Source organism: Manis javanica, chromosome 3 (assembly GCF_040802235.1).
Source record: "Manis javanica isolate MJ-LG chromosome 3, MJ_LKY, whole genome shotgun sequence".
Lineage (NCBI taxonomy): Eukaryota > Metazoa > Chordata > Mammalia > Pholidota > Manidae > Manis > Manis javanica.
Window position 1 is genome coordinate 212682731 of NC_133158.1, and position 26205 is coordinate 212708935.

A 26205-nucleotide genomic window follows, 5' to 3' on the forward strand; every position below is an offset into this window, starting at 1 on the left:
ATGAACCATAAGTAAGAAATGTGGTAGATTTCTAGGTATGGGGGGGGGGGGGGATGAAGTATCAAAGGACAGGGGAATTATATTCTGTGAAAGAATCAAAATATCTATTCTCTTGTGGCAATTATCCTTCATCCAACTTTTTTTCTCTCCACTGGCTTCCATCCCTGATTCCTATTAATACTAATATAGATGACAAGAAGACTTATTGAAAGGATTTAAGGAAGAAGTAAACTAGGACATATTGGGACAAAAATGAACTGGGTGCTAACTATACACTTGAAGGATGACTACGACATTTTGAACCTGCTATGCAAAATTATTAAACCATCCTTTGAGCAGAGCTAAATAAATGTTAAAGAATATTACAATTAGTAGTTTCTTTAACATATTTCTTTATGATGGCAACTTTCAAATACAGAAAAAAGGAGTGAATCCCTAATATTCCTATTAGCAATTAACTAGCCTGTGCCACACTTCCATTGTTCCTGTGTCCTCTGCTCTCCATTTTAAAGCAAATCCTGGATGTCAAGTCATTCCGCTCCTACTTCCTTCAGTCTGGAACTCTAAAACATAAGGAAACTTTCTTACATAATCACAATGCTACTAGCACCCCTAACAAAACCGACCCTAATTTCTTGGTATCATCCAATTAACAATCCATAAACAGATTCCTAACTGTCTCAAGTGTATCTTCTTATGGTTCAAATTAGGTCCCAAATTAGGCCCACATATTATGTCTAGTTATCTCTCCTAGGGCTTTTCTATCTACAGTCTCCATCCCCCTGGCAATCCTTTTTGTTTTATTTTATTGCACTGACTTATTGCACAAATTGGGTCAGGTGTCTTAAACAATTTTCCACATTTTGGATTTCTGTTTCCTTATGAGATCATTAAGCCTGTACTCCCATACCCTGTATTTTCTGAGAATAAAAGTTACTTCTAGAGACTTAATTAGATATCAGTTCAACTTTTTATGTAATAAAAACTTCACAGGTTCATACTGACTATATGTCAGGTGCATCCAAGTTCTGATTGTCCTACTTCAGCATTACTAAGATTGATCTGTGAGATAAGTTCTTTATTAATACTGAAAAATAGTTTTTGCTGCTGAAATCGATTTTCATAGATACAAGGGAAATAAACTTTAACTCTAAAGAAAGTGGATAATGTACACAATTGTTAGTAGTAACAAGGGGCATGATGTATATGACCTTTGGCCTCCTGCCACACGTGCTTGCAGAAAACATACAACACATGCAGCTCGCTGGCTGCAGGGCCCACACCCAGAGGGCTTCCATGGCTCAGTGCTGACACCCACGCTCACCTGGGGATGCTCAGAGCGCTTCTGGAATCCTCACCCACTTCTACAGGTCAGGTGCGGAACCGCACATTTCTGTGATACACTTTGGACATCTGAGGCACAGTAAACTACTTGTGCTTAACTTACAGGGAGAATGAACTCCAGAGCTGAGGAAAGAAGGGTAAAGACACACATACCACCTCCTTCACTTCAAAAGGGGCTTTTTTGGTTTTATTCAGGCTCATATTCCAAGGGTTTGAGAAGGGAATCGTGAGGAGGAGGAGGAAATACACAAGTGCAGAGGAAAAGTCCACATGAGCGATGGGGACAATTTAAGTTGTATTACTTCTAAGCCAATTCTGTTCAAATGCACCTTATAAGTAATTTGAGTAGCAAATGGGCTAAGTTTTTATTTTAAAATGAGACTAATGCTAGGGCAAGGATCTGAAAACAACCCCCATCCCCTAACCCTCAACTTTGGAATTGATGGATGAGAAAAAAACTTGTTAAATTTTCAAACAAACCTTTCTTTTGATGTGAAAGGGTTTCACCTTAGCGTTTCCTAGCCTTCTTTCCCTGGGTACGGGGGGGATGAGGTGTCAAAGGACACCTTAGTAACCCTGCTGAATATCCCGATGCATTAGGCCCTATCCACTCACAGAGGGAGGACAACCGCCATATTTCCCTCTACAATAAAAATGTGTGAGGAGACAAAAGGTTTAATCTCCAGAAAGAATGAACTTGAGAGGCTCTGCTGGGTAGGGCTGAAGCCACAGCTGAAGGGCAGGTGAGACACCTGCCTGACCAGAGGGAGGCCAGAGCATATATGCAGTGACCTCCCCACCCCACCCCTTACCAGAAGCCAGGCCATGCTCCCCAAGCAAGAGTGCCTTTCTAGAGAAACCGAACCCCACTGAAGGAGAGACCTGCAGATACTGGCATCTGAGGGCTCCCCAGGAAAAGGCCCCTTCACCATGGCCCCTCTACAGCAGAACGCACCAGCTGAGTGGTGCCGCCTATGCAAACAGAGCTTCCAATCGGCTGTTCACTGATTGACTCTTAGATAAGAGCAGATGGCAAAGGAACATTAGAACAGGGGGAAACCCTGCAATGAGAAAGAAACAAAGTAAAGCCAAAAGTAAAAAGGAGCTCAGATGAAGAAGACAAAAAAACAACCAGTAATTCTCATAACATAATGCATTCGGAGACAAGGGACTTTATTATACACATGTAACAAGAACAGGGTGCTATTTCAAAAGAAGTAAATATAAAGGATGATCAGATGAGAAATAGCTCTTAGAAATTAAAAATACAAGAGCAAAACTTAAAATTTTAACAGAAAGGTTGGAAGATAAAATCAAGAAAATCTCTCCAAAAGTAGAATAGATGTAGGAGACAAACAATAACCAAAAATCTGAGGACTAATCCAGGATGTCCACCACGTAACTAATGACTTCCAGAGAAAACACAGAGTGAGAAATTATCAAAGAATGAATGAAAATAAAATATATGGTAAATAAGAACATGTAACCAATTCACATGTCTACAAGATTTCAGAAATCCAAGGATAAGAAGATCCTAAAAACTCTTATAGACAAGAGGAAGAAAACATATGCACAGGATAAAAAAACTAGAGCAACAACAGTTATCAAAGGACAATGGAGTAACACCTTCCAAATCTGAAATAAAATGATTTTTGACCCAGAATTCTATAAACTACCATGATATTAGGATAGAGACTTTCAGACCTGTAAATCTCAGAAAGCTGTCAGAAGATGAGTAAGGAGACACAGGCTTCAGGACAGAGGGGATGACACGGGCAAGGCCCAGAGAAAAGTCTAGACGACAAGGGGTGAAGCAGACCGAACGGCGTATCGAGTGAGCAGGAAGAAGGGGCCCCTGCAGGAAGGTCTCCCGGGGGAAAAACTGAGCTGACTGACTATCTCATATGTTTGACACTACAGAAAATTTTATATTAAGTGGTCATTAGAGATTACAGAAAAAATTACATGGATACATCCTTTGTTCCCCACCAGAAAATGATGCAAAATTGTAAAAGGAAATGTAATTATAGTACACTATTTGGCTTAGCAAGGAACAATATTTGAATAGTGATAAAAATATAAATACCAAACTAACTAATAATAATGTCAGTAGTCTGAGTGGTAAAAAGGCCTAATCTACCAAAGCAGAAGTCCAGACAGTGTTAAAAATTAAGATGTCAAGAATGTCAGTATTAAGATATTAAAATATTAAGACATATGCTATATAATTTCAAAAGAATTGAAGGTGCCGTAGAGAGCAGGCTTGGTAGGTGAAGAGGAGAGGGCTGTGACGGAAGAATGCTGCTTTTCATTATAAGCTGTACAGTGCAGCTTAATTTAAAAAATCTATGTGAATATATTACTTTGGTTAAAAAGTAACTATAAACATTTAACAAGTACTCATAATGTGCCAGGGACTAATCCACATGCTTTACAGATGATCTTGTTTAATTTTCACAGCAATCTTAGTAGGTGATACTATTATCCATTTTAAATATGAGGAAGCTAAAGCACAGAAAAGTTAGGTAATTTGCCCAGGAACTCACTGCTAGCAACTGACGGAGCCTGGGTCAAAACTCAGGCAGTGTGGTTCACAATCTGGAGATCTTAACTTTGAAGGAAGACAGGAAATTTTAATTTCCTAAATTAGTTTGGAAAAAGCTGTATGATTTTCACCTACTGATAAACCTGGACAGTCAAAAACAATCAGATCAACAGACCTGAGTAAGTAGAAAGTGTTTATTTTCTTATATCTAAAATCCTGTATTTTTTTTATCAACAACAATACAAAATGCAGCCTAAACAGCAAGAGCAGCAGAAAAGAAAAAGTTGGAAAAATTGCAGTCACACAAACTATAGTTAAAAAATGACTAAGTTTCCTTGATATATGAATTTGTTGGAAAACCATTTATCAACAGCCTGTTTCTCTCTAGCAGAGTCCCTCAAGCCGAGAGCCATGTCATTCCCCTTTGACTGATTAATTAGCCAATCGGGGGACATTTTTCATTGTGAGGCATGATGGTTTATTCCAGCTAATGTTTGGTCTCTAATGGCGACATATTAAAGCCAACTCGGCTATTTTAGCCCTGTGGAGTGACCAAAAGGAAAGGATAGAAGATAAATCAAAAGAGCTCCCTTCATTTTCCCTTCAGTCCTTAACAAAACCCCCAAGGAGCAAATGGCTGGAGGAAAGATCCTCTACCAATAAAGAGGAAAAACAAAGAAAAGAAGGGTGGAAATGTCTTCAAGTCCAGGAGGATCCCTTCCTGTTTCTGAAGAGCAATAATTTATCCTCTGTTGATTAACAGACCCCTGATAGAACAGGCACCAAAAAGTCAATATCTAGCTCTTCTTCCTTTTATCAAAAGCTGTGCTCAATAGAAAATCTAGCTCCATAATGCTTCTTACTCACTCAGAGTGATTTCACCCGCACTCTGCATGAGAAGACGCCAGGGAGGGAGGAACCTGACCTCAGAACTGTTTACACGCTGCTCGCACTCCAGTCAGGCAGTTGCCCATGGTGCGGCAAGGTCCCTGAGCTCCTTATCCAGCCTATCCCTCTGATAGGCACCAAAGCACCAACAAATAGTTCAAGTAACAGAGGATACGAGCTCCTGCAGAGGACAGATGTGCGCATTCGCATGGCCAGAGGGAGGAAGCACATCTTCGTTTAATATATTGCCTAGCACACTCAACAAGATGGTTCTAAGCAGCTAGTCTTTGCTAGGCAATTCCACACATCAAGCCTATAAAACCACCCAGCTTTCTCTCCTGCAAATAAGCCAAAGATTACAAACTATCAGTCAGTATCAGATGAAATGACAAACATGTTTCATGTGTCCTGCAGAGGACTTCACCACCACCACCACCACCACCATCATCATCATTATTATTATGTTATGAATCTTGCATGCTTTCAGACAGGCTATCAGTTTCCCAAATTCCCTTTTGTCTTAAAGTCAGTGTCCTGGTGATGGGTTTCAGCCCCAGGCAAGTTCAGTATGGATTCAATGTGACCAAAGAAAATGACAGTAGAACATTCGTGGGGTGAAAGGGTTATATCCAACTTTATTTCCAAGGTGGCGGGTCAGTCACTAGAATCCCGTCCACTCAGAGCGAATCTGAATGCAGCAAGCCGGTCTCTGCCTCTGGGCCTCTCAGCCCGCACAGCCATCCGAGCCTCTGTCCTCGGCACTGCCACCACTCCAGCCTCTGCTCTGCTCTCCTGCAGCCTTGCAGCCGTGCCACCCTGTCGTCCAGAGCACTGGGCAGGGCTGTTTATATAGAGTCAGTAATGACGTATTGCCCACACGTGTGTGGTGAGCTAGCCAACCAGGGCCAGGTGAGAATCCTGGCTACAGGAACCTTCCCTTTATCCACAGACTACTTCCAAGTCTACAGTCACATGCCTGGACTCCACTGGCATTTGAGCTTGAGACCCAGGGTAACTTGTTGCTGACGTTACGTCTTCTTTTCTATGCTTTGCTCATCCGCTGACTCCTGCCCTTTGGGTCTGGATCAGTTATCAGTTCTTCTCTGTAGCTTTTCCTAACATCCCCATTAAGAATTGATGGTGCCCTGGTCTGTGTTTACACAATGTTTAAAACAGACTTCAACAACTGAACTCATTCCACAAAAACTTCACCAAAACCTCCTCCAAAGCAGACATGGTTCTAGATGCCAGGGAGCAGAAAAATTCCCGCCTTCGTCGGGGTTCCTATCTACTGAGGGAGGACTGCAAACATGTAAACTGTAGGACATCAGACAGTGGGAACTGCTACGGAGAAAAATAAAGCAAAGGAGAGGGACAAAGAGTGTCAGGGTTTTTGTTGTTACTGTTTGCATTTCTAGTTATAAATAGGGTAAACGGGACAGCGGATGGATTGAGGTGACATTTGGACAAAAATATGAAGAAGCAGAGGGGTCACTGAGTATACTTCAACTTGAGTGCAGAGCATTCCTGAAGCACTGGAGGAAGAGCAAGGAAGCCAGCACCACAAGAGCGGAGCAGGACCAGGTAGGACAGTAACACGAGGGGGTGGGGGGTGCGGGGCGACCTGCAGGACTTGAGGCCACGGCAAGGGTTTGCCCTGCAGACTGAGGATGACAGGGAAACTTGGGGGGTTGAACAAAGCAGTGATAGGACCTCAATTACATTTTCAAAGGATGGCTCAAGCTGCCAAGGGAAAAATACACTGTAGAAAAGATTCTAGTAGACTCTTGAGGAGAATTTATACATTATGTTCAAGGTATTTATGTCTATCTCTTTTGTGCTCTGTTACAGGACCATGAAGGAGGCCAAGTCCTACTGTCTGTGTAGCTTCAGCAATTAAGAGTAATAATTAGGATACACTAGGTAAATTTACACAACCTTTGAAGTTTTTCCTGCTTTTCCATTATTAAATAAGAACTAACAGACTATATTTATTGTAGAAGAGAAGAAAAAAGGACTGTATGTAACCTGTAAGAAAATACCTTTTGTGTCTGGCTTTAAGAGTATTAATAGAAGTGAAGATCATACTAGGTACAAGAATCATCTTGGTTCAAACTTAATATCCTTGGTTAACTATTAACTATTTTGTGATAGTTTTCACATCTTCAAGGATGTTAAGTTGCTCAGATGGCCTTCAGTGAAACAAAAGGGTAGGATAATAGTCTGTTGATGTGTCCCAAATGGACTGTCCTTCAAATTCCCTTAGATAACATTTGACTCCACTGGTAAATGTCTCCAAAGTTAAGTTTTCCATGACCTCTCTAGATAATTTGTACTGTCCACTTCATCTTAAATGAGAACATTCTTTATCTCTAAAGTTCACATTAAAAATATGTTCTCCTTTTCTACTATTAATAGAATCAGACTAGTTTCCACAATGATAATAAAAATAGTCCTACCTGGTACAGGGACATAAACTAGGTGACCCTAAGCACCTTTCTGTCCTTGGGATCCTATTATCTTTACAGAAACAAATACTCTAAAGGTACAAAAATATCATAAATCTTTTGAGAATAGAGATAGCATCAAATCCATTTCGAAAATTTCATAAAATTCAGCACCATCATCTCCATGGATACTCAATAGACACTGATGATGAGAGTTTCTATTTTAGTTTTCTTTCATTTTTTTAAAAACAGTGAGTTTCTTACAGTCTAAGCAAATGTCTATACCTCTACTTAAAATTGTACAGGACATCACCTTAGAAGGAAGATTGCTGTCTTAGTAATTATTTACATTAAATATTAATTAAAACAATCGATATGCTAAGAAGTCCTCTATCATTGCTGTGATGGCAAAATGACAACAAAAAGCTTCTTTGCCAGAGAACTTTAAAAAAACTATTGGCAATGAGTCAGTTTAGTTAGTACATTCATATTATGTACTGTTCAGCATGTGACTGCACACGTGGTTTAAAATTTTCTTATTTCTAAATTATGTTTCAGTGGAAGTTATTACACACCATCTTACATTTGACTGTATTAACAATTATAATAATAGAGATTTCAGCACTGCCACCTGGACACTTATTACATGCTAGGGACTTAGTGAAGAGCTTTACATGGCTTTCTATTTAATCTTTCCTAGATATTTGCAATCCCCATTTTATGAATGAAGAGGATGAAGCTCTGAAAAGTTACCTAACTTGCCCCAAATCACAGTCTTCAATCTACTCCTGGGCTCAAAGGCAGGCTTTTCCGACTGAAGTGTCTGTTCTCAATACTGCTATTCCACTGGATGAGCCTCCCTTTAGAAGAAACCAGAGAAATAGGCACTTCATTAGATGACTTCATTTCCTCATTCTACAGGTTAAGAAGGTCCTACCAGGTTCACCATTAGTGTATAATCACAGAATGATGGATCCTTAGCCATTTCAGTTATACAGGTAACAAATCACCCCAAAACTCGGTGGTTTAAGGTGATAACAATCATTTCACTATCATACAACAGGCTATTTCTGTGGGTCTGCAATTCACAGAAGGGCGTGGTTGGGTGGGTCTGGCTCAGGGTATCTCTAACTGGCTGTTATCAAAAGGTGGCTGGACTGGCACAGCAGGGGGCTGCAGGTTACCGCGCCCCCCTTCACGTAACCTTGGGGCACCTGCATAACCCTCCGGCTCACGGTCTCTCCATGGGGCTAGTCTGGACTCCAGGCTTTCATACAGCCTGGGAGCTTAGGGCGGCTGGACTGCACACATGAAGGCGGATGGCTTCAAGGCCTCAGAGGTCACACAGTATCCCCACAGCTACATTTTGTCCACCACAAGCAAGGCACAACCTCTCTCGGATGGAAGGGGAAGGGACTGCGCTCCACCTCCTGATGAGAAAGAGGCACGGGTCGGTCTCAACAGGCGGAATGGCAGAGCTCACTGAGGCCACCTGTGGGCAAGAGCATCCACTACAAGGACGTATCACCCAACCCCCACTGCAGAGAAATGAGCTTACAGGTAAAACAGGAGTGTCCAAGACAGACCTCACCTGGAATCCAAGACTGGTGCCACCTGGACACACAGAATATCTATGACTCCTCAGAGTCCTGAATCACTAAATCAGCTTGCTGTTTCACTTCAACATTATTTGATTTCTTCTTTGAATATACAAAACTTTTCAAATCCATCTCCTGGATAAAGAACTTAGGAGATAAAGCCCAAATTGCCCGAATACATCAGAATCATGAGAAGGAATCCACATAATGTTCTTTCCTTGGTAGTCGAAGAAAATGTAAGTACCACTTCAGATGTGAGTATCTCACGTGCACTCGTCACACCAGAATCAAGGAACCTTAGAACTGGAAGTGCTCATATGCATCTCATTACTCCCATTACAAGAATTCCTCCAGTAAATTAACCGTGAAGTACATCCTATAGCTGGCAAGCTTTGCCAGTCCATGCTGCTTCCCTTCTCTGAGTAGAAACCTTTCTATGAATTTCATTAATCAGTACTAGTTCTTCCTTATGAAGCATACCATACAAATCTGCTCCTTTTCTAGAGGACCAATGAAACCATTCAAACACACAGTCAGGCTCTCTCCCAGTCCAGGCACAATTTCCTACTTGCTCATCTGCTGGTTCCTGTGTATAATCTGCTTTCCAGACACCTTTGTCCCTAATGCTACACTGCGGATGCACTCTTAGAAAACATGGTATCTAGGCCTGAATAGAACAGTGCAGATACAGTTACCAGTGCAGAAAACAAGCAAGCCTGCTGCTTTCAGCATGTGGGCACAACCCTTGTGATGTAGCCCAAGCCCGCATCTGGGATAGCTGCCATACTGTGTATTTTGGCTTATGTAAAACTTGTGGTCATATTCCATGTCCTAGCCTCTAATTTAATTCTGATCTAACTGCTACCAAATTAGGTATTTTCAGGGTTAAATGAGGCTCTACATATCTTATAAAACATCATCTATTCAGTTTTGGCTAAATATCCCACCCTAAGAGATTATTTTGAATCTCCATTCTGTTATCAATGGTCAAAATGATAACAAGAATTACTGAAGTCATCCTTTCTGCCAAAAAATAAACTTTAGACCTTAAATGTATTATTTGGATAATTTGTGGATGAATTTAAGTTTACCTGTAACTAAAAGGTTCTTTATTAGAAGATCACTTTAGCAAATACTAGGTCAGGAAAGCTGCCCAACTTCTGTGTGCTGACGCCCGAACCAGAGGTGAGGTGGAGGGGGGGCTGCAGGAAGTAGGGAGATTGAAATTTAAGAATCTACATGCTGTAAACCATTTACAACACTCAACCTAATTCACAATATTTTATTAACATGAAAATTCAGAACTAAGGAGAAATAGTCTTGAAAGACACATCAGGTAAAAATTAAAAAAAAAAAAAAAAAGGACTCTCCTTCCTCCTTTTCCCAGTGATCTTCCCTATGAGGTGCTTAGGATAGTTTATAAAACTAGAAGAAAGAATGGCTCAAAATACCCCAATAGTTCAACCAACCACCAAAAGAGTAGAGTCGTTTGGAAGTTAGTGTTCAGACCTGACAATCTGCAAGGACGAGGAAAGAAAGGGGATTCATGAGAATGGACAAGAAAGCAACACAAACCCCAAAGAAGTGCTTTGTCAACAAGGAAAGCCTCCAGACGGAGTCAAGGGAAGTGCTCCTTAACTGGGCATTCTGGGACAATGTAAGAAATACCAGGTTTTTAATTCAATCAAGTTATAGAAGTGAAGAAATTGACAGTTATTTTGCCAAGAGCCTATGTCAGAAGCATGTTGCTTAGAGAAATAAAGCAGGAATGCCGGTAACAATTCTCAATCCTTGATACGGGTCGGGAGTATTTTCTCTAGTGATAAGGCTGAATCAGGAAACAAGCTGGATAGAGGAAGGAAACTGGGAAGGTGGGGGAGGGAAAAAACAAGAAAAAAAAAAAAAAAGAATATCAGGAAGTTTAACCAAATAAGAACTAATGGAATTTGTTTTTCAGTGTCTCCGACTCCGACTTACACACCAAGTGGGAAAAGCCACACGCGCGCGCACACACACACACGTATCCACAGTCTGTGGCAGGCACCGGCCAGCACAACCACCTACTGCAGGTCCTCAGGGGCCCTACTGATTCCAATTCAACGTGTGCGATCATTTCTTTGTCTCCACAGGAAATACGTGCATCTCCAGTTTAGGTGCGTTCCGATCCAGTTATTGTCCTCCAATTCACACAGTGCAAAGATGGTAGGGATCAGAAAGACCTGGAAATGAGGAATGTACATCCAAGCACGCCCACACAGACCTGTTCATTAAAGTCATTTGAGTAGCTGGCAGTTTGTGATGATCCCGCCTCATTTAAGCAGGTAGTTCCGCACAGCCAGATGCGGTAGGGGAAACACTATGTCCAGACAGCCTCCGTGTCCTGAGGGGACACAAAGCGCCAGTGGAGGGAGTCAGAAAACACTCCCTGAAGAGTGAGGAAGGCTTTAACATTATAAGAATAAAAAGTCTGTGGAAAACTATTCCAAAGTGATATAAAATGTCTGAGAGCCAATTTCTGGCAAATGGGATTGATTTTTAAGAACAAAATGGGGCATAAGTAAACATCCGTCCAATAATCCTTTCTCAAGAATCTATGTATGCCACCAGTGGATTACATTGGCATGGGAGTGGAAATTAATTGATGAATATTTCCTACTCTCAGAGAAGAAATAGTTATTTATTGATCAAAACATTTCAAAGGGAAAAATATTTCAAACATCAACCTTGAAGCTATACAAACCATTTTTGAGATGAGTAACAATTAAGTCCACTGAGAGAAGTACAACGAGATGTCAATTTACTGCATCCCTTTCACACGCTAAGCACTGGATTAACCACACACCAAGGACCCAGAAATGGGTGCAATGCAAGTCCTCCCTTGGTAGTTCACTGTCTGCTGTATGTGATGGACAAAAAAGGCCACATATAAAAATACAGCAGATCAATTTCTTCATTAGATGTATAAGGGTCAGACAGAGAACAGAAGGCATAATTCAAGTTTCACAAAAAGGTCTGAGACACCTTGAGTTTCGCTTGTTCTTTTCTTTTGATGTTATTTTCTTTTTATTTCTATACATTATATTAAAAGTAATTAAGGAATCAGATTCTTGCCTTGACACTATTTGTTCCACTATATAATACAAGGCTCATTCCTACTACCCTCACAAAGAAAACTTCCATTCTAAGTTTTTTTTATTTTAATTGGGAAGAGATTTTGTTTATGCACACTTCTGGGTTTCAAAGCTTCTTTTTGGATCAAGGACTCCCTGGAAAATCTGATGAAAGTGCTAGACTTTATATACTCATACATACATGTAAGCATGCTCACATACAAATCTCGCATGCAGTTTAAAGGAGTTCACCGACCTCACTCCAATGAGTGTACCCTCAGATTCTGAGCAAAGATCTCTCCTCTACCAACATGTTAGGGATGATAAGCCTGTCATGTAATCATGGTATCACGTATTTATACATCAGTTCATAGCTTGATATACTTCTCAAATTCCTAAAATAAATGACTTAATCAATAGGTCCAGACTTTAAAGACAACAAACAATCTGATTTCTACAAGGCATTCTCTAAATATCCATAACATAGCAGACATAAAATCTAGCATGGATATGTGCATGAGGTAGGTCACAGAAACTATAATCAGCCCTTAAAACCTGGGTCTAATCACCACTGACATGAGCAGACTCAGCCTCAAACTGTGAGATCAACGTTTCGTACATATGATATTTTCTTTTGAATTAGAAAACTCTGTTGGTGGAAATGGTTGCTGGGGTTTGGGATGGTGGTGGAGGGGGTGTGACTGTAACCGGGGATAGTGTGAGGGAGATCTTTGTGGTGAGGGCACAGAGCTGTAGTTACTGGATCCACAGATGGGATGCAGTGGCACAGAACTGCACACACAGATTGCACCAGTGCCACTTTCCTGGTTTTCATCTTGTACAATAGTAAGATGCAGTCCCTGGGATAACAGGACGAAGGGCACATGGAACCCCTCTGAACTATCTTTACACCTTCTGTGCATCTATATTATTTCCAAATGAAAGTTTAAAAATCCTGAAAGCTAAAAAAAAAAAAAAAAATCTCATGACTGTTACTAATCAAGCACAGCTGACGTTTTTGGATATAAACACAATTCGGATCATTCGACTCGTAGGAGAAACCAGAAAACACACAAGCAATACACCTCAGCCTGCAACGTCGGTGACAGAGCAACACGGCTCCCAGAGGTGGCCCATATTTTGAACCCATGACAATTCAACTCCAACTGAAGGCCAGGTGGTGACGTTCTCAAAGTTAAACCATTTCTGTCAGCAAAATGAGAGTAACAGCCAGTCATTCTCCTAAGTTATGTCTTTGACAAAACCTCCAAGAAAATTTCCAAGGCATAACTGCCATCATTTAAATGTAGTTTTTTTTTTTAAGGCATAAGAGTTAATTAACATTGGCAGTATTATGGTAGAGGAGAAAGGAATGATTTTGGAGGGACCTGGACTAAATCCCATTCGTGCCACTCTGGAACTTTGTAACAAATCTTTCTCAGCCTCAGTTTCCTCATCACTAAAAAGATGACAAATAATAATACCTACTTCATGGGATTGTTACAAGGATTAAGTGAGATACCATTGTAAGTGTCTAGCACGGTGTCTGACCTACAGATGCTTAATGAAGTGGTGATTTCTATTATTATGACAGTCAGGTTGTAGAAATTAGTAAACTTGGCTTACTGTGAAAGACAGGATACAGCCCAAGCCAGATGTGGTCAGTACCCAGGAATTCTTTAAATCTAGATGCCCGGGTAAGATCCATATCAGCCCCTAATCCAGAGCATCCGAGAGGTGTCACCACCACGGTTCCCAAGAGGCTTCAGGCCTGTGACCTCAAGCAGCACCTCTGCCTTGGCGATGCCACAGAAATTCTGGCCAGGGTAGCTGTGGGGGCCGAGGGAGTGAAAACAAAGCAATACTCATTCCAGCTATGAGCGGAAGCCAAAAGAGGTTGTACTTTCAGACAGATCTGATCAAAGGCCTCCTGCCCTTGGCTATGAGGGCTGTTGTAACTAACATGTAAGGTTTCTTAGCAACGGTTTATTCAGGAAGGTACAGGTGTGTCTCAATAAAAGCAAACTCTATATAAGAAAACCCACAGGTATGTAAAATGTAAATTTAAAAGTGACTCTGCTTTACAGAAAGATTTTGTATTTGGTGTCCTAAAATATGATTAGATTTAAATACATTCTATCTTCTACACCCATGAAGCTATAAGTTAACTGGAAAACACCGCAGAGGCCCAATGTCCTCAGAGTGGTATGTGCAGCACAGCGTGACCAGCAGCGTGGGTGTCCCCTGGGAGCTCCTGGGAAACGCAGGATCTGGGGACTCACCCACTCCCCCGTGAGCCAGATCTCGGGTTTAACAAAATTCCCAGATGATTTGTGCACATATTGTGATTTGAGAAGCCCTGTCCTAGATGATGTTTGTGACCCTAAAGCCAGAAGCTCTGCCAACAGTCACACATGAGGACTTCCGCTGGTGGCTCTTGCTTATTCCTCAATCCTCACTACACATCAGAATGATCTCCTGACTCACATGGGTATGCTTTTTTTCAATCAAAAATTTTTTTCTTCTTTTTCTAACATTTTGCCTGGACCCTAACCCAAAATTTGGATTTAATTGGTCTGGGGTGGGACCCTGGCATTAGCATTTTTTCAAAAGCTCCTTAAGTGATTCAAAGGCAAGTGTCCCAGAAAAACTGCTACAGATCAAGAGCTGCACCCCGATATAAAACCTTGTCTTGCAAACAACAGGATTAAATGCCACTGGAAGAAAACATTAAACTAGAATGAGAGATTAAGATGTGCCTGGATATAAATCTTGCACAAAACAGTATTCTGTCAAATGTGGTCTTCTCTACACCAATTGTACCAAAATAGATTTTTCCTGGCCCATCCTAGGGAATGGTTTCTGAAGCTCCTCACATACAGGCTCACTTTAGCATGCTCATGAATGACTGCACTACCAAAAAGCCAAGAGACAGCAAGCAGTGCTGCACCTGGCACTAGCAGGTCCTCAAACAGATGTCTGCCAGAGGACTAGAACCCTCTAATCCCCTCTAACAAAAAGCTTTCCTGTGCTTACTACATAAGTTAGTTCTTTCAAAGTTCTACCAAAGCCCACAAATAGTATTTCCGTTCCTGATCTGCTCAACTGTAAAATGTCAGAGTTCTGGAGGAGACGCGGGCTTGCAGGCAGTGGGATGGCCAGGGAGGATCAAGTGATCCCAGACTGCAAGGATGGGAGAAGCCAGTGCAGTGGGGACCCAAGACTGAGCGCTGCAATAAACAGGTTTGCACTGGGGGTCCAGGGTGGGCTCTGGGCTGATGCAAAGGTGCAGCGTGTAGCCATGGGAGGGGCTTGTTAGAGCGGAGGTGACAGAGTATCTCTGAGATACTGAAGCTACTGAGAATGGTCAAAGCAGAGTGGCTCAGGAAGATGGAAGTAAGCCAAATGCGAAGTCCTTAGTGAGCAAGGCAGAGGGCCTAATCCAGGTCCCCCAGAACCACTGGGGGCAGAGGTGTCACCAGAAGGAGGGTTGCCTGATGACCCAGGCTCTTTCCACCCGCATCTTGTGAAGGAAGCATCCATCAGTGCCTGATATCAGAACGCCTCCACCCGGATGACTGGCCTCAACATGACTCAGAGACCCATGGCCTGGCCCTTCAGCAAGCCACGGGGCCAGGGTTCCTTTTCCTTTCGCTGCTACAGGTACAGGGCCAGAAGAGTTGTACAAGATAGGAATTTAGTCACAATGTGCAAAGGAAATTGCCAGAGAAAATTTCCAGTAATTGGTAACTCTATAGTCTTTGGAAATAATACCAAGTAACAAATAGCTACCACCCTGGAAAAATTTCTTTCAGCCTGGAGAAATGTCAAAAATAAATGAAACAAGTCATTTTTATTCTACAGTCACCAAGGGCCTTGGCTAGGAACCAATAAAGAAACAGAAGTAGGACATACCAGGTCAGTTAGACTAACAGCTGTAGCAACCACATATTCTGTATTTTTGCAGACAACATCAATTAAAAATTTTTATCCTATTTCCAGAAATCCATACTTCAAAAATTCTTATGTTTTGACATCCACTCTACATCCAGGGCTGTCTCTTACACAGCGCTGGAAATGGCACAAAAAAATTTGTGCTACATTTACATAGCCCAGTTTAATAATTAGGACTGTGAACTATGGCTTCAGTCACCTTATTCTTACCTTCTAGTTTTGAAACAAACAGTAATGTACAAGGGAGGAAAACTCCCTTCCAGAGTTTTGATGCTGATACAACCCTTTTTCAAAATGCTTTTAAAACTAACAGACCAGAACTACAGTACATACAGGACAGTGTTCCTCCACAAGCCATATTCCAGGTAAGGTTGCGTGGTCCGAGCAAAGCAGACAAAAGCCCGGCCTGCCACCTCCGTCTCTCACGGAGTGGGAGAGGTACTCTTCCCTGTGGTCGCATCAGCAGCGGGCACCCCTCCCTCATTTAGTCTAGTCCTCACACGAGAAAAAAACAAACAAGTAACACATAGACTTTAGATTCTTTATGAAGCTTATTACCTACCAACTTTTATTTTTAAGAGGATTACATTTAGCCTTTGTTTGAGTCTCTAAAGCTTTTTTTTGGTAACTTTCTCTGAAAAGTACTATTAGTAATAGATACAAACAGTTCTGTACGCGACTGAAGATCAAGCAATGTCCAGACAGAACATCATAAACCGTATGCGACTTACCTCAGGAGTCTTCTTACTCTGTCTTTTCCCAAAAATGCAGTCAAGATCTGTCTTGCTCCGAGATGACAGATCCTTCCCTAGAAAAACAACACAATGCCTTTTCAGTAATACCATTCCTTCTAAAATAAGAGGCACAAATATAAACCATGAAACTCCTAAACGCAAAATGGGTTTTAGAAAAGAAACAACTCTGCTAACTACTCACTTTGTTTCCTCTTCAGAGATTACAACTCCTTAATTAATAAGTAACATTAATTAAATTTAAAATCACCTAAGACTCAGGTAAGTATTTTAGAGCCAGAACCCTTGACCTCTTAATGGCAGAAACATGAACAGCCAGCGGACTGAGAGGAACACGAGATCCTATAGCGGCTCTGCTACCGGCCTGCTGTCAGGGTATGACGGGGCTTGCGGGGCTCCCCATTTGTAAAACAGACCTCATTTATTTCAAGGAGACACGAGCTACTTAGGATTATGAAATGCAGGATAAAATGTTTCAGAACCCTATATATTCACACGAATGAGAACATACTGTATTTGACACATAGCAGCTCAGTAATTAAATGAAAATTTAAAAAGACATGCAAATAAAAATTACTGTATTAGAGTGAAAGTTGTTTCCAATTTCTCTTTCTGAAATGGTTTATACTGTTACATCGCCTTGAAATAAAAGGACACATAATAAAAGCAGGAAATTAAATGGTTTTTTGCGAAAAGCAGTGTCTAAAGGATCCATGATTCTTCTCAAAAACACTAAACACTTTAACTTAATTTCAAACCCACAAACCAGCTCATTTAAAATTCACTTCTTTGGAATTTTCACTTCTACCAATAATAGTCTGTGAGCAGTCAACCAAATTCATTCTCATTTGTCAAGCTCATGGCAAATGTATTTTAAAATACAACCACTACATTCATGTCTTGAGGATCTGGGGGAGCGAGGCTCAGGGTTAGACACAGGAATTTCTGTTTGCAGTTGGAAGCTCAACTTCCACTGTCATAGACTCACTTGTCTTCTTGGTTTCCTGCAGCAAACTGACTTGACAAAGTAACATCATGACCCAGAAGGTTCTAGTTCACTGACTATCACTGGGGCATTCAAATATGATATTGCTCAGTGACTCCATGAAATTAAAAAGCAGAACACCCTTCAACGTAATGTAAAGCCAGGTTTCATAGGCAGCAGTACCAGATTCAGTGGTCCACTCAGGACCACCTGTCCCTACCAGGAGGGACATGAACCCCTGTGTTCCATGCTGTGCTCTCCTTTCTTCCTAAGATGGAAACAAAGCCCTCCTGGTTCTAAGTAATTCATAAGTAGAACCCAGACAGAAGATACCAAAGGAAATGTACTTGAGAACGAAGTGAAGCATATCCCAGATAGGAACTCAGAAAATGAATCAGAGAACCGGGACATGAAACTGATCATGGTGTGGAGAGGGGGACAAGCCCTTAGGAGGTCGAGTATCTCTTCTTAACTCTGCCACCAGCACGACCCGTTCTGCAGTGCAGAGCACGTTCAGGGCGGCAGCTCCCATTTCAGAATAAGGAGCTGTGCTTAGTTCAGAATACGCATCGGCTGTCTACCCCTATCCTATCTTCTGGAATGGAACAGATGCCCTAAAAGAGATGCACATTAGGATAAAACTAGATAAAAAAGGAATGCTGAGGGATTAAGGAAGAGAAGGTATGTGCAAGATCATTATTCTGAAACAGGGTGCTAAAATAGGAACACACAAAAGTCAAAGGGAAAACTGCCAAGCTGGTAGAGACGGAAGGCTATCCCAACGAAGTTCCTAAGTTTTGGTGACGGGTTCTTATATCAGGAATTTTTATCCTTTAGCAAAGTTCAATTAAGTAAATGTAGAAACCAAGATTGTTACAGGGCTTGCTCTGGATTTAATCTGGAAAACAAAACACAGAGAAGAAGTAAGAGTCAGACACCAATGGAAAGGAAGTTAAAAGTAGATAAAAATGTGAAGATGGAAGTGATATTGTGATAGTTATTTGTTAACGGCCCTGGTTGAATGGTTCATAAACATTATAAAATTATGACCACCTCTGAATAAAATATACATATTAAAAATGTGTTTGAAAGCTTAATGACAGCAAATACTGTTGACAAATTTAGATCTTAGAGAAAATGACAGAAAATTGAACAGAAAAGGACATACGGGGTCTGCCTGGGTGGTTCATCGGTCTCTCAGTCTTCACTTGGCCGTAACACTTTGAGAACCAGGAGGCACGCTCCCAGGGCCAAGCTGCCATAGTAACGCCCATGAAAGGATGAGTGGAGGCTTTCAGAGAAGAGCACTTTATTATAATCACTTTAGCTGTTTTTCTAAAACCTCATGATTATCAGGTTTCAAGGCTTATCAAGGTAGCAAACCGGGAGGGAGGAATGTTATAGCCACAGCCGACACACTTGTAATACCAAGATGTCAACACAGCAAGCAAGGAAACTGTTAAAAATAAACATAAGAGTTTAAAAATCACAGAGATATGAACCCTCTAGTTAAAGCACACAGGTCAAATTTAGAACCCAGGATGTCCTAAGGAGAAAACTGTACTACACACTGTAAGGGAAGCTCCAAATTCCTTGAGGTTTCTACCCAAAGTACAGGGACAAGGGTAAGGAAATGCAGGTCTGAGACGTATTTGTTGAATAAGACATGGAAGGTTTATGCAGGCAGCTTCATTTGCTTAGAAAATTCATTTGTATTCCCCAATCAAGAAGAGTAAGAAATTACGTTGTATTTTGATTTTTTTTTTTTTTAATGAAAACACATGGTATTTTTAATAAGCATAGGACAAAAGATTAGGGCAACTTCCCTGAAGGGTCAAGTCAGAAAACTGTGAAAAACCTGAGAGAATCAGTACAGGGGGTGAAATAAGTGAGAACCTCACAACCAATAATAAGATCGTCAGAATTTTTTTAAAGCCTGTATTTATTTTCAATGTCATAAGACTCAGAAGAGAAAACAGCACCCACCCCTGGAAGAGACCCCTGTGGGGAAGAGTCAGCCAGGCTAGGAATCCACGGGCTGCTGTTCCAGACCAGCAAGACGGCTACCCCGACGGCACGTGCATGTAGCTGCCTTGTTTAAAGAAGCAAAATATTATACAACCTGTCACAGGGATGACCAGTCTGAGTGAACTACCTCGATGAACCCACACAGCTCCAATCCACGCAACTGTCCATCCACCCACTGCCCAACGGGAGGAGAAGAGCAGTGCCTTTCTGACAATGGCTCACTTCAAAAATGCTTTAAAACTCCGAAAATGCTTTTGTACAAAGTGACAGTTTCCCTACTTTTTTTCCTCTGCAGAGATGGCCTCACCAAGTAGTTTTCCAGTTAAAAGAAACTACACTGAAGTCGGGCTTTTCAACAAATATGGAAGAAATTAACTTTTTAAATTATATAATGAATTATTTCAAATTAAAATTATAAACTTGGGACTAGAGAAACAAATTATTTTGTATCAAACTTAAAATGATACAGCCAATATTTAGGCAGCAACAAATTTTATAATGCTATTTGCTACTATAATTTCACTAAAATGAAATTTCTATCTTTACCCTTCACACCAAGCTGTATAAAATGCCACCCTTCCATGTTTTAGTCCCTTGGATGACAGATGGAACTACATGCACCATCGCCATCAAGTCAGTGAGCCAGTTACTTTCATTATGAGCATACCATGGGCTAACTTTATTATCTGTTATGCTGAACAATGAGAAGTTCCCTAAAACGGATCACTGCTGATAAATCATAAAACAGACCTCTTATATAACTTGATAATGACTTAACAATCTTTCCTAATTTTACAAAAAAGGAAACTGAGTCTGGAAGAAGGGAAGTGGTTAAGTGATGGTCAGAACCCAGGTTTCCTGGGACTGAAGACAGTCCACTTTAGGGAAAATCTGGAGTTTATCATTCATATTCAGTGACAAAATTTCTACAAGAAAAGATTTCTTCAAGTATTTAAAAGAAGTCTAAAATAACTTTCAGTGTGAATTATTAAGAGAAATGCTAAATAAATTTTCCTCACTGCCTATATTTCTGCTTCCTTCTCCCATCTTTTCTACTTAGTCCCAACTTGCATTTCTTCCATTTTCCCACTCAAATCTCCTCTGCTACCTTTCTGGCGAAATACATGTAACTTTCTTCCCTGTACACCAATGGCCCCTTCCCAACCAAGGCTAGCAGATAAGCAATCCTCATTTTAAAAGAGAGACAATGAAAGGACAATACACCAAGCAGGTTGACAGGGTCGCCTGGCAAGGGAGTGGCTTAAATAGAAACAGAAGCAGATACTCCCGGCATCCATTACATTAAAGTAGATTAAAGTAGATTAAGGATGTTTATCTCAACTTCAGCAAATACTTCAAACGAAATCATGCATGTAGTCAGGTACTAAAGGAAAATTAGATTTTATTTGCAGAAGTAAAAGCTTAAAAGGCGCCCATAGCATCCAAAAATTATAGGCCACTTCTTATTTTATTAATCGGCTCAACACCCTTGTGCCGTATCTCTGTTTTTTTCTACAGGGGCTAATAGAGAAAAGAGGGCTATTTAGGGACTGAGCTTGCAGTGACCACCGAGCCTCTCTTCCAAAGGACTGTCTTCTGCTCGGCCGCAGGTTGGGAATGGAGAGAATCCCTGATCAGAAGCTACACAGGAGAAGAACGAGGAAGGCTCTGGCTGAGAGAGAGAAAGAGCAGCATCGTGGGGAGAGCCAAGCCATGCCTGCTGGGACAGGGAAGGGGAAGTACCGGCCTTACAGCCACGCACACATCCCCGAAGCTCCTCAGCGCCTGACTTCATTCAGCACCGCCATGGCTCTCATTTAAACTAAGCTCAGCCCACCTTTTGGGGTTCTGGTCCCAAATGAGAACCTCCACTGACAGTTCAGAGCAGGGGAACTCCATCTCCCACTGCCAGTCAGGCTCCTAGGCCTCAGGGCCTGGTTCCCGAGCATGCCAACAAGACCTACGGCTGAGAAATGTGCTTTGCCTGGCATATAGAGGTAAAAAACGTACATTCAGTCTCCCTTTGAACCATCCAATGATGACTAGATTTTTTTAACTTATCATCCTATTTATACTTCAGTAGATTATGTGGTAAGTAGGCTTTTGTGCCTGGAAAGCGCCCTCACTATGTAACACTATTCTATGGGAAAACCTATGCGGAAGATGTGGGCAAGTGAAATTGTTTCTCACCAATTCAAGGCCGCCACCTAGTGGTGACAGAGGCCAGCTGCATGCACAGCTGACGGTCCCAGGAACCAGGCTGGTTAACGCAGGAAGATAGGGTTTGCCACCCAGTTCTCAAATGCTTTTTCTAACCCTTTCTTTGCAAGGACCATGGAATGCCTAAGTTAACATCCAAAGAAACAGAAACAGTGGACAATTAATACGAGTCAACTTGGGAGTGAAATTTCTCATACTGGAGGCCTCAATATAGAGCACACTTCTCTAAACTGGCACATTCCAGGAGCTATTCAACACTGCCATTAAGTTCTGAAAAACAGGAAAATGTAACCAAAACTGGTGAGCAATAATTAAAATTACCTTCTGACTTAGCCAAATAAAGTCGTTCTCCTCTAAACAGCAAGTCGACTTCCCGCTTTTGGCTTTGCTAAAGGGCTTGTCTAGAACTGAATCTGCAGCCCCACCTCCAACTCCATGAATCTGCATGTGCACTTGAACAAGATCCCCAGGTGATGCACAGTGAATGAAACTCTAGCACTGCTTTAGACCAAGCCAGTCAGGCCATCCATACATCCCCATTTTGTACATGAAACAAGCAGCAATGCTGGTGAAAAGCTAAAAATGCCTTAAGAACCCAGTGTGAACATGCAGATTACAATGACAAAGAAATACTTGATTTTACCTTTTGTGAATTTCATATAATGAACACGGTTTTTGGAGACTTTGGACTTTTCTTCTAGGCTGAAAGACTTCTTTTCCTTGTTGTCTGAGGAGTCTTTAAGAAAAGGAATGAAAAAGCAGTACATTGAACTCTCTGTAATCCATTCTCATTTATTCTTTACAGTGACATGGTATTATTTAAATAAATTCTTTAGGAGCCCTATCACTTATTATTGAACTCTAATCAAATGATTAGAAATATTCTTCTTAAACTGTATACTAAGAATCAGGCAAGGCTGTTGACAAGAAATTGCGGAACTCCTTCCTCAGGAAGAGAAATGAGAACTTGTGTTCACAGACACCTAAACAGCCTTATTCATAATAGTAAAACACTGGGAATAACCCCAAATTCTTTCAGTGGGTGAATGGCTGAGCAAATTCTGTACCTTCTCCTCCAAGTGGAACCTACCGGGAGCCCTCCACCACAATAAAGAGGAATGAGCTGTTGGCACTCACAACAACCTGGCTGGACCTCGAGAGCATTATGCTTAATGACATAGGTCTATCTACACACTATAGGATTCCATTTATATAACATTCTCAGCATGACAAAACTGTAGAGATAGAGAACAGGTGAATGGTTTCCAAGGGACGGGACTTAAGTGGGGAGTTGGAGGATGGCAGGGTGGAAGGTGGGTTTCAATATAAGAGGCAGTGGAGGCAACTCTTTTGCGGTAAAGAAACAATCCTGTATCTGAATTGCGATGCTGCTACATGAATCTATACGTGTGATAAAAGTGCATAGTACACACACACACACAAACACCAAAAATAAATGAAGGCTAAAGACTGTGGTGAGAACTGAATGAGGTCTGTGGTCTAGTTAGCAGTCAACAGCAGGTTTTGATACTATGCTACAGCCATGCTAGGTGTCACCATTGGGGGACTGCGTAAATGGTATTCAGAACTCTTTGTAGCACTATTTCTGCAATTTCCTACAATTATTTCAAAATAAAAAATTCTTTTAAGAAATGAATAAAGATAAGACAGGTTGAACAATAATCAGAGATGATGACCATGTAGAGTGTGAGGAGCAGAGCTGCCTCCAGTACCAGCTGCACTGGAGGCTCACCTTCAAGGGCAAAAGCAACAGGAACGAGTCACTGAGCAATAAACTCATGTGGTTATTTCTCTGAAAAAAGGGAAAATGTGAGCCAGAAAGTCATCCCTTGTCTGAAACATCAGAGCAAATGGATTTGGGGTTAAAGTCAATGGTAGGCTAGTAACTCACTGCCTACACTCCTTCCCCTTTGTCTGCTTGGCAGGGCCAGGTAGCAGAGTACCACGGAAACAGAGCAGAGAAGGTAGAAGAGAGGCTGAATTCTCCTATGGTGATGTCATAAGGCAATACACATATGAAATTAGAGAAAAGAGTAAAAAGGAAAATTTCCCCTTAATCTGGAGCAAAATAAGCACATATCCATTGAGTATGTTAGCTAACTGTAATCCCTTCCAGGAATTAGAAATTTCCAAAGCAAAATGTGAATTAAATAGCAAGGCTCTCAGCAAAGTAAAGACCCCTGTTTCACGCTTTCAGACAATACCCAGCATGGGTTGATTATATCCACCACCTGAAACCTACTCTTCTGCAGTCACTTCCAAAGAACAGCTTGGGATTCTTTTCAAAGACATCCTGCCAGTCAAATTTTCTCCTCCTTTTGAGGCCAAACATTTCACATGGCACATATTCTCAATTTTGATGTTCCAAACACAATCACCTAGTAGGTTATGAGCTCAAAGTGGCCACTGTCAGCTGAAGGGTTACTAAGTACTAAGTGCTGGGCTTGCAGCTTTCTGTGCATTCTTGTATTTCATTCACAACCACCCTATATGGCATGTGCTACATTTATTAAACTTACTCCACAGAAGGGCACTGAAGCACACAGGGGCCAAATAAGGCACATCCAGGAGGTAACTATGATGGGATTCAAACCCAGGCAGTTGTGAGTGGGAATCCACATTCTTCACCACTGTACTGTGTCCATAATGGCTGCGTCACACGTAAACCACCACCCAGGAAGTCGCTCTACGTTCCGAGTACACAGGCTTCCCAAAGCACCCCCGAGCAGGGGGGGGTCTGAGGGGGACTGGCTTCCATCTCCTTGCCCATATGCACTTTGTCCTGGAACTGCTCTGCGCCGATCGGGTCTCCTCCATTCCTTGCAGGTGTCCGACTCCCACTTCACTAAAGAAAGGCGCAACTCCCCTCTTACCAGGAATAAATACGGGACAAGCCAAAGCCCTCGTGCCAGATGAGCGTCCTTTCATCAGACTGCAAAGCGGGTCCCTTCCCATGCCAGGCTATCTCATCAAGAGATGCACTTCCAAAAATATCTTACTGTTCTAAGAATTACTTAGCAAAATTTATAATATATTTCCTAGTTTTATTCAGTGTAATCTACTAATTATAACAACTTGATCCATGGGAAAAATATTTACACTGGGGGTTACTAGAAATAAACCAAAATTTGTATGTATTCGTTTTGTGGCAGAGAAATATGTAGGGTAATGAATATTTTCAAAGTTTAAGCAATAAAAAGTATACTAACAAAAAAGACTATGAGATATATGCAATGGAAATACTACAGAGGAAAAGGAACAATGAAATAATATTTTTGACTACAGAAAAAAGACTTGCTTGTATATTTCTAAATAGATGATGACAGGTATCAGATTGCTCTGATAGTTATCATCCATGGGATACATATGGGACTGATGTAATGGTTTTATTTTTAAATGCCAGTATTTCCCAATTTAAAGCTACTCGAGTAACTATTTAAAGCTCTTACTAAAAACATTATAGATGTAGATCTAAAAATGTGAGACAGGGTACACTGTTTTTAAATTTCCTTAGGGGATATGTAAACAAATTAAAGATCCCTGTCCTAAACACATCTTTGTAGTCAAAAGATATCAGCACCCCAGTTTATTTCTCAAAATATTTAAAATCACAAGAGGCAAAATATATGATGTGAGTAACAAACATTTCTTAAAACCATGAAGTTAAGTCATGGTTAAACCAAAAAGAGAGAAGAGGTTAAAAAGCAAAGGCTAAGATGAGTCGGGTACAGATCAACTAATTAAAATAGGATAATTTTTAAAAATTAATTTTTAAGAATTACTGACTTTTGTATCCCATAAGGGAATAAGAGTTATTTCTAGAATCTTTGCAAAAGTCTATGAAGAGGACAGAATGGAATCTCTGCTTAGTTAAAAGGCAAACTGTGAATTTCGTAAGCAATCTTATGAAATAAAAAATGTGATTACAGCAGAAAAATACATTTACTAGGTTACTGTGTCATCTACTTTTCACCTATAATACAAGTAATATGACTAAAAAGTCACTTGCATGAAGATAAGGTATTTACCAAAGATGATATGGAAGAAAAATAATCTAATAGCTCTCTAGGTCCATTCCTTGGGCAGGTTTTCCCTTAAAGGAATATTCTAAAGGCTGTCCAATACTGGAACTGGCAGTTAGCAAGGCCTGGTTTTGACTGTACTGAGCTAGACAGGAAGCCCAGGGCCCACCCAACATCAATGTCGCAGGGATACTGGCACCCTCTAGTGGTGCGACGGCAGAACTTCACCTACAGCTTAGTAATTCTCCAGCAGCCAATGATAAAGATACTGACATGTCTGAAGCAGAAAAG

The 26205-nt window shown here is 41.1% G+C and overlaps 1 protein-coding gene across 2 annotated transcripts in view; it reads right to left on the bottom strand.

The window, feature by feature from the left end:
* Nucleotides 1-26205, bottom strand: part of PINX1 (PIN2 (TERF1) interacting telomerase inhibitor 1) — an 81836-nt gene that overhangs the window by 44989 nt on the left and 10642 nt on the right. For both annotated transcript variants that reach the window (XM_036998897.2, XM_036998898.2), the window contains exons 5-6: nucleotides 22515-22607; nucleotides 16618-16694 (exon numbers count right to left, since the gene is read on the bottom strand). In XM_036998897.2, the coding sequence (XP_036854792.1) occupies nucleotides 16618-16694; nucleotides 22515-22607 (170 nt within the window). The remainder of the gene's footprint in view (nucleotides 1-16617; nucleotides 16695-22514; nucleotides 22608-26205) is intronic.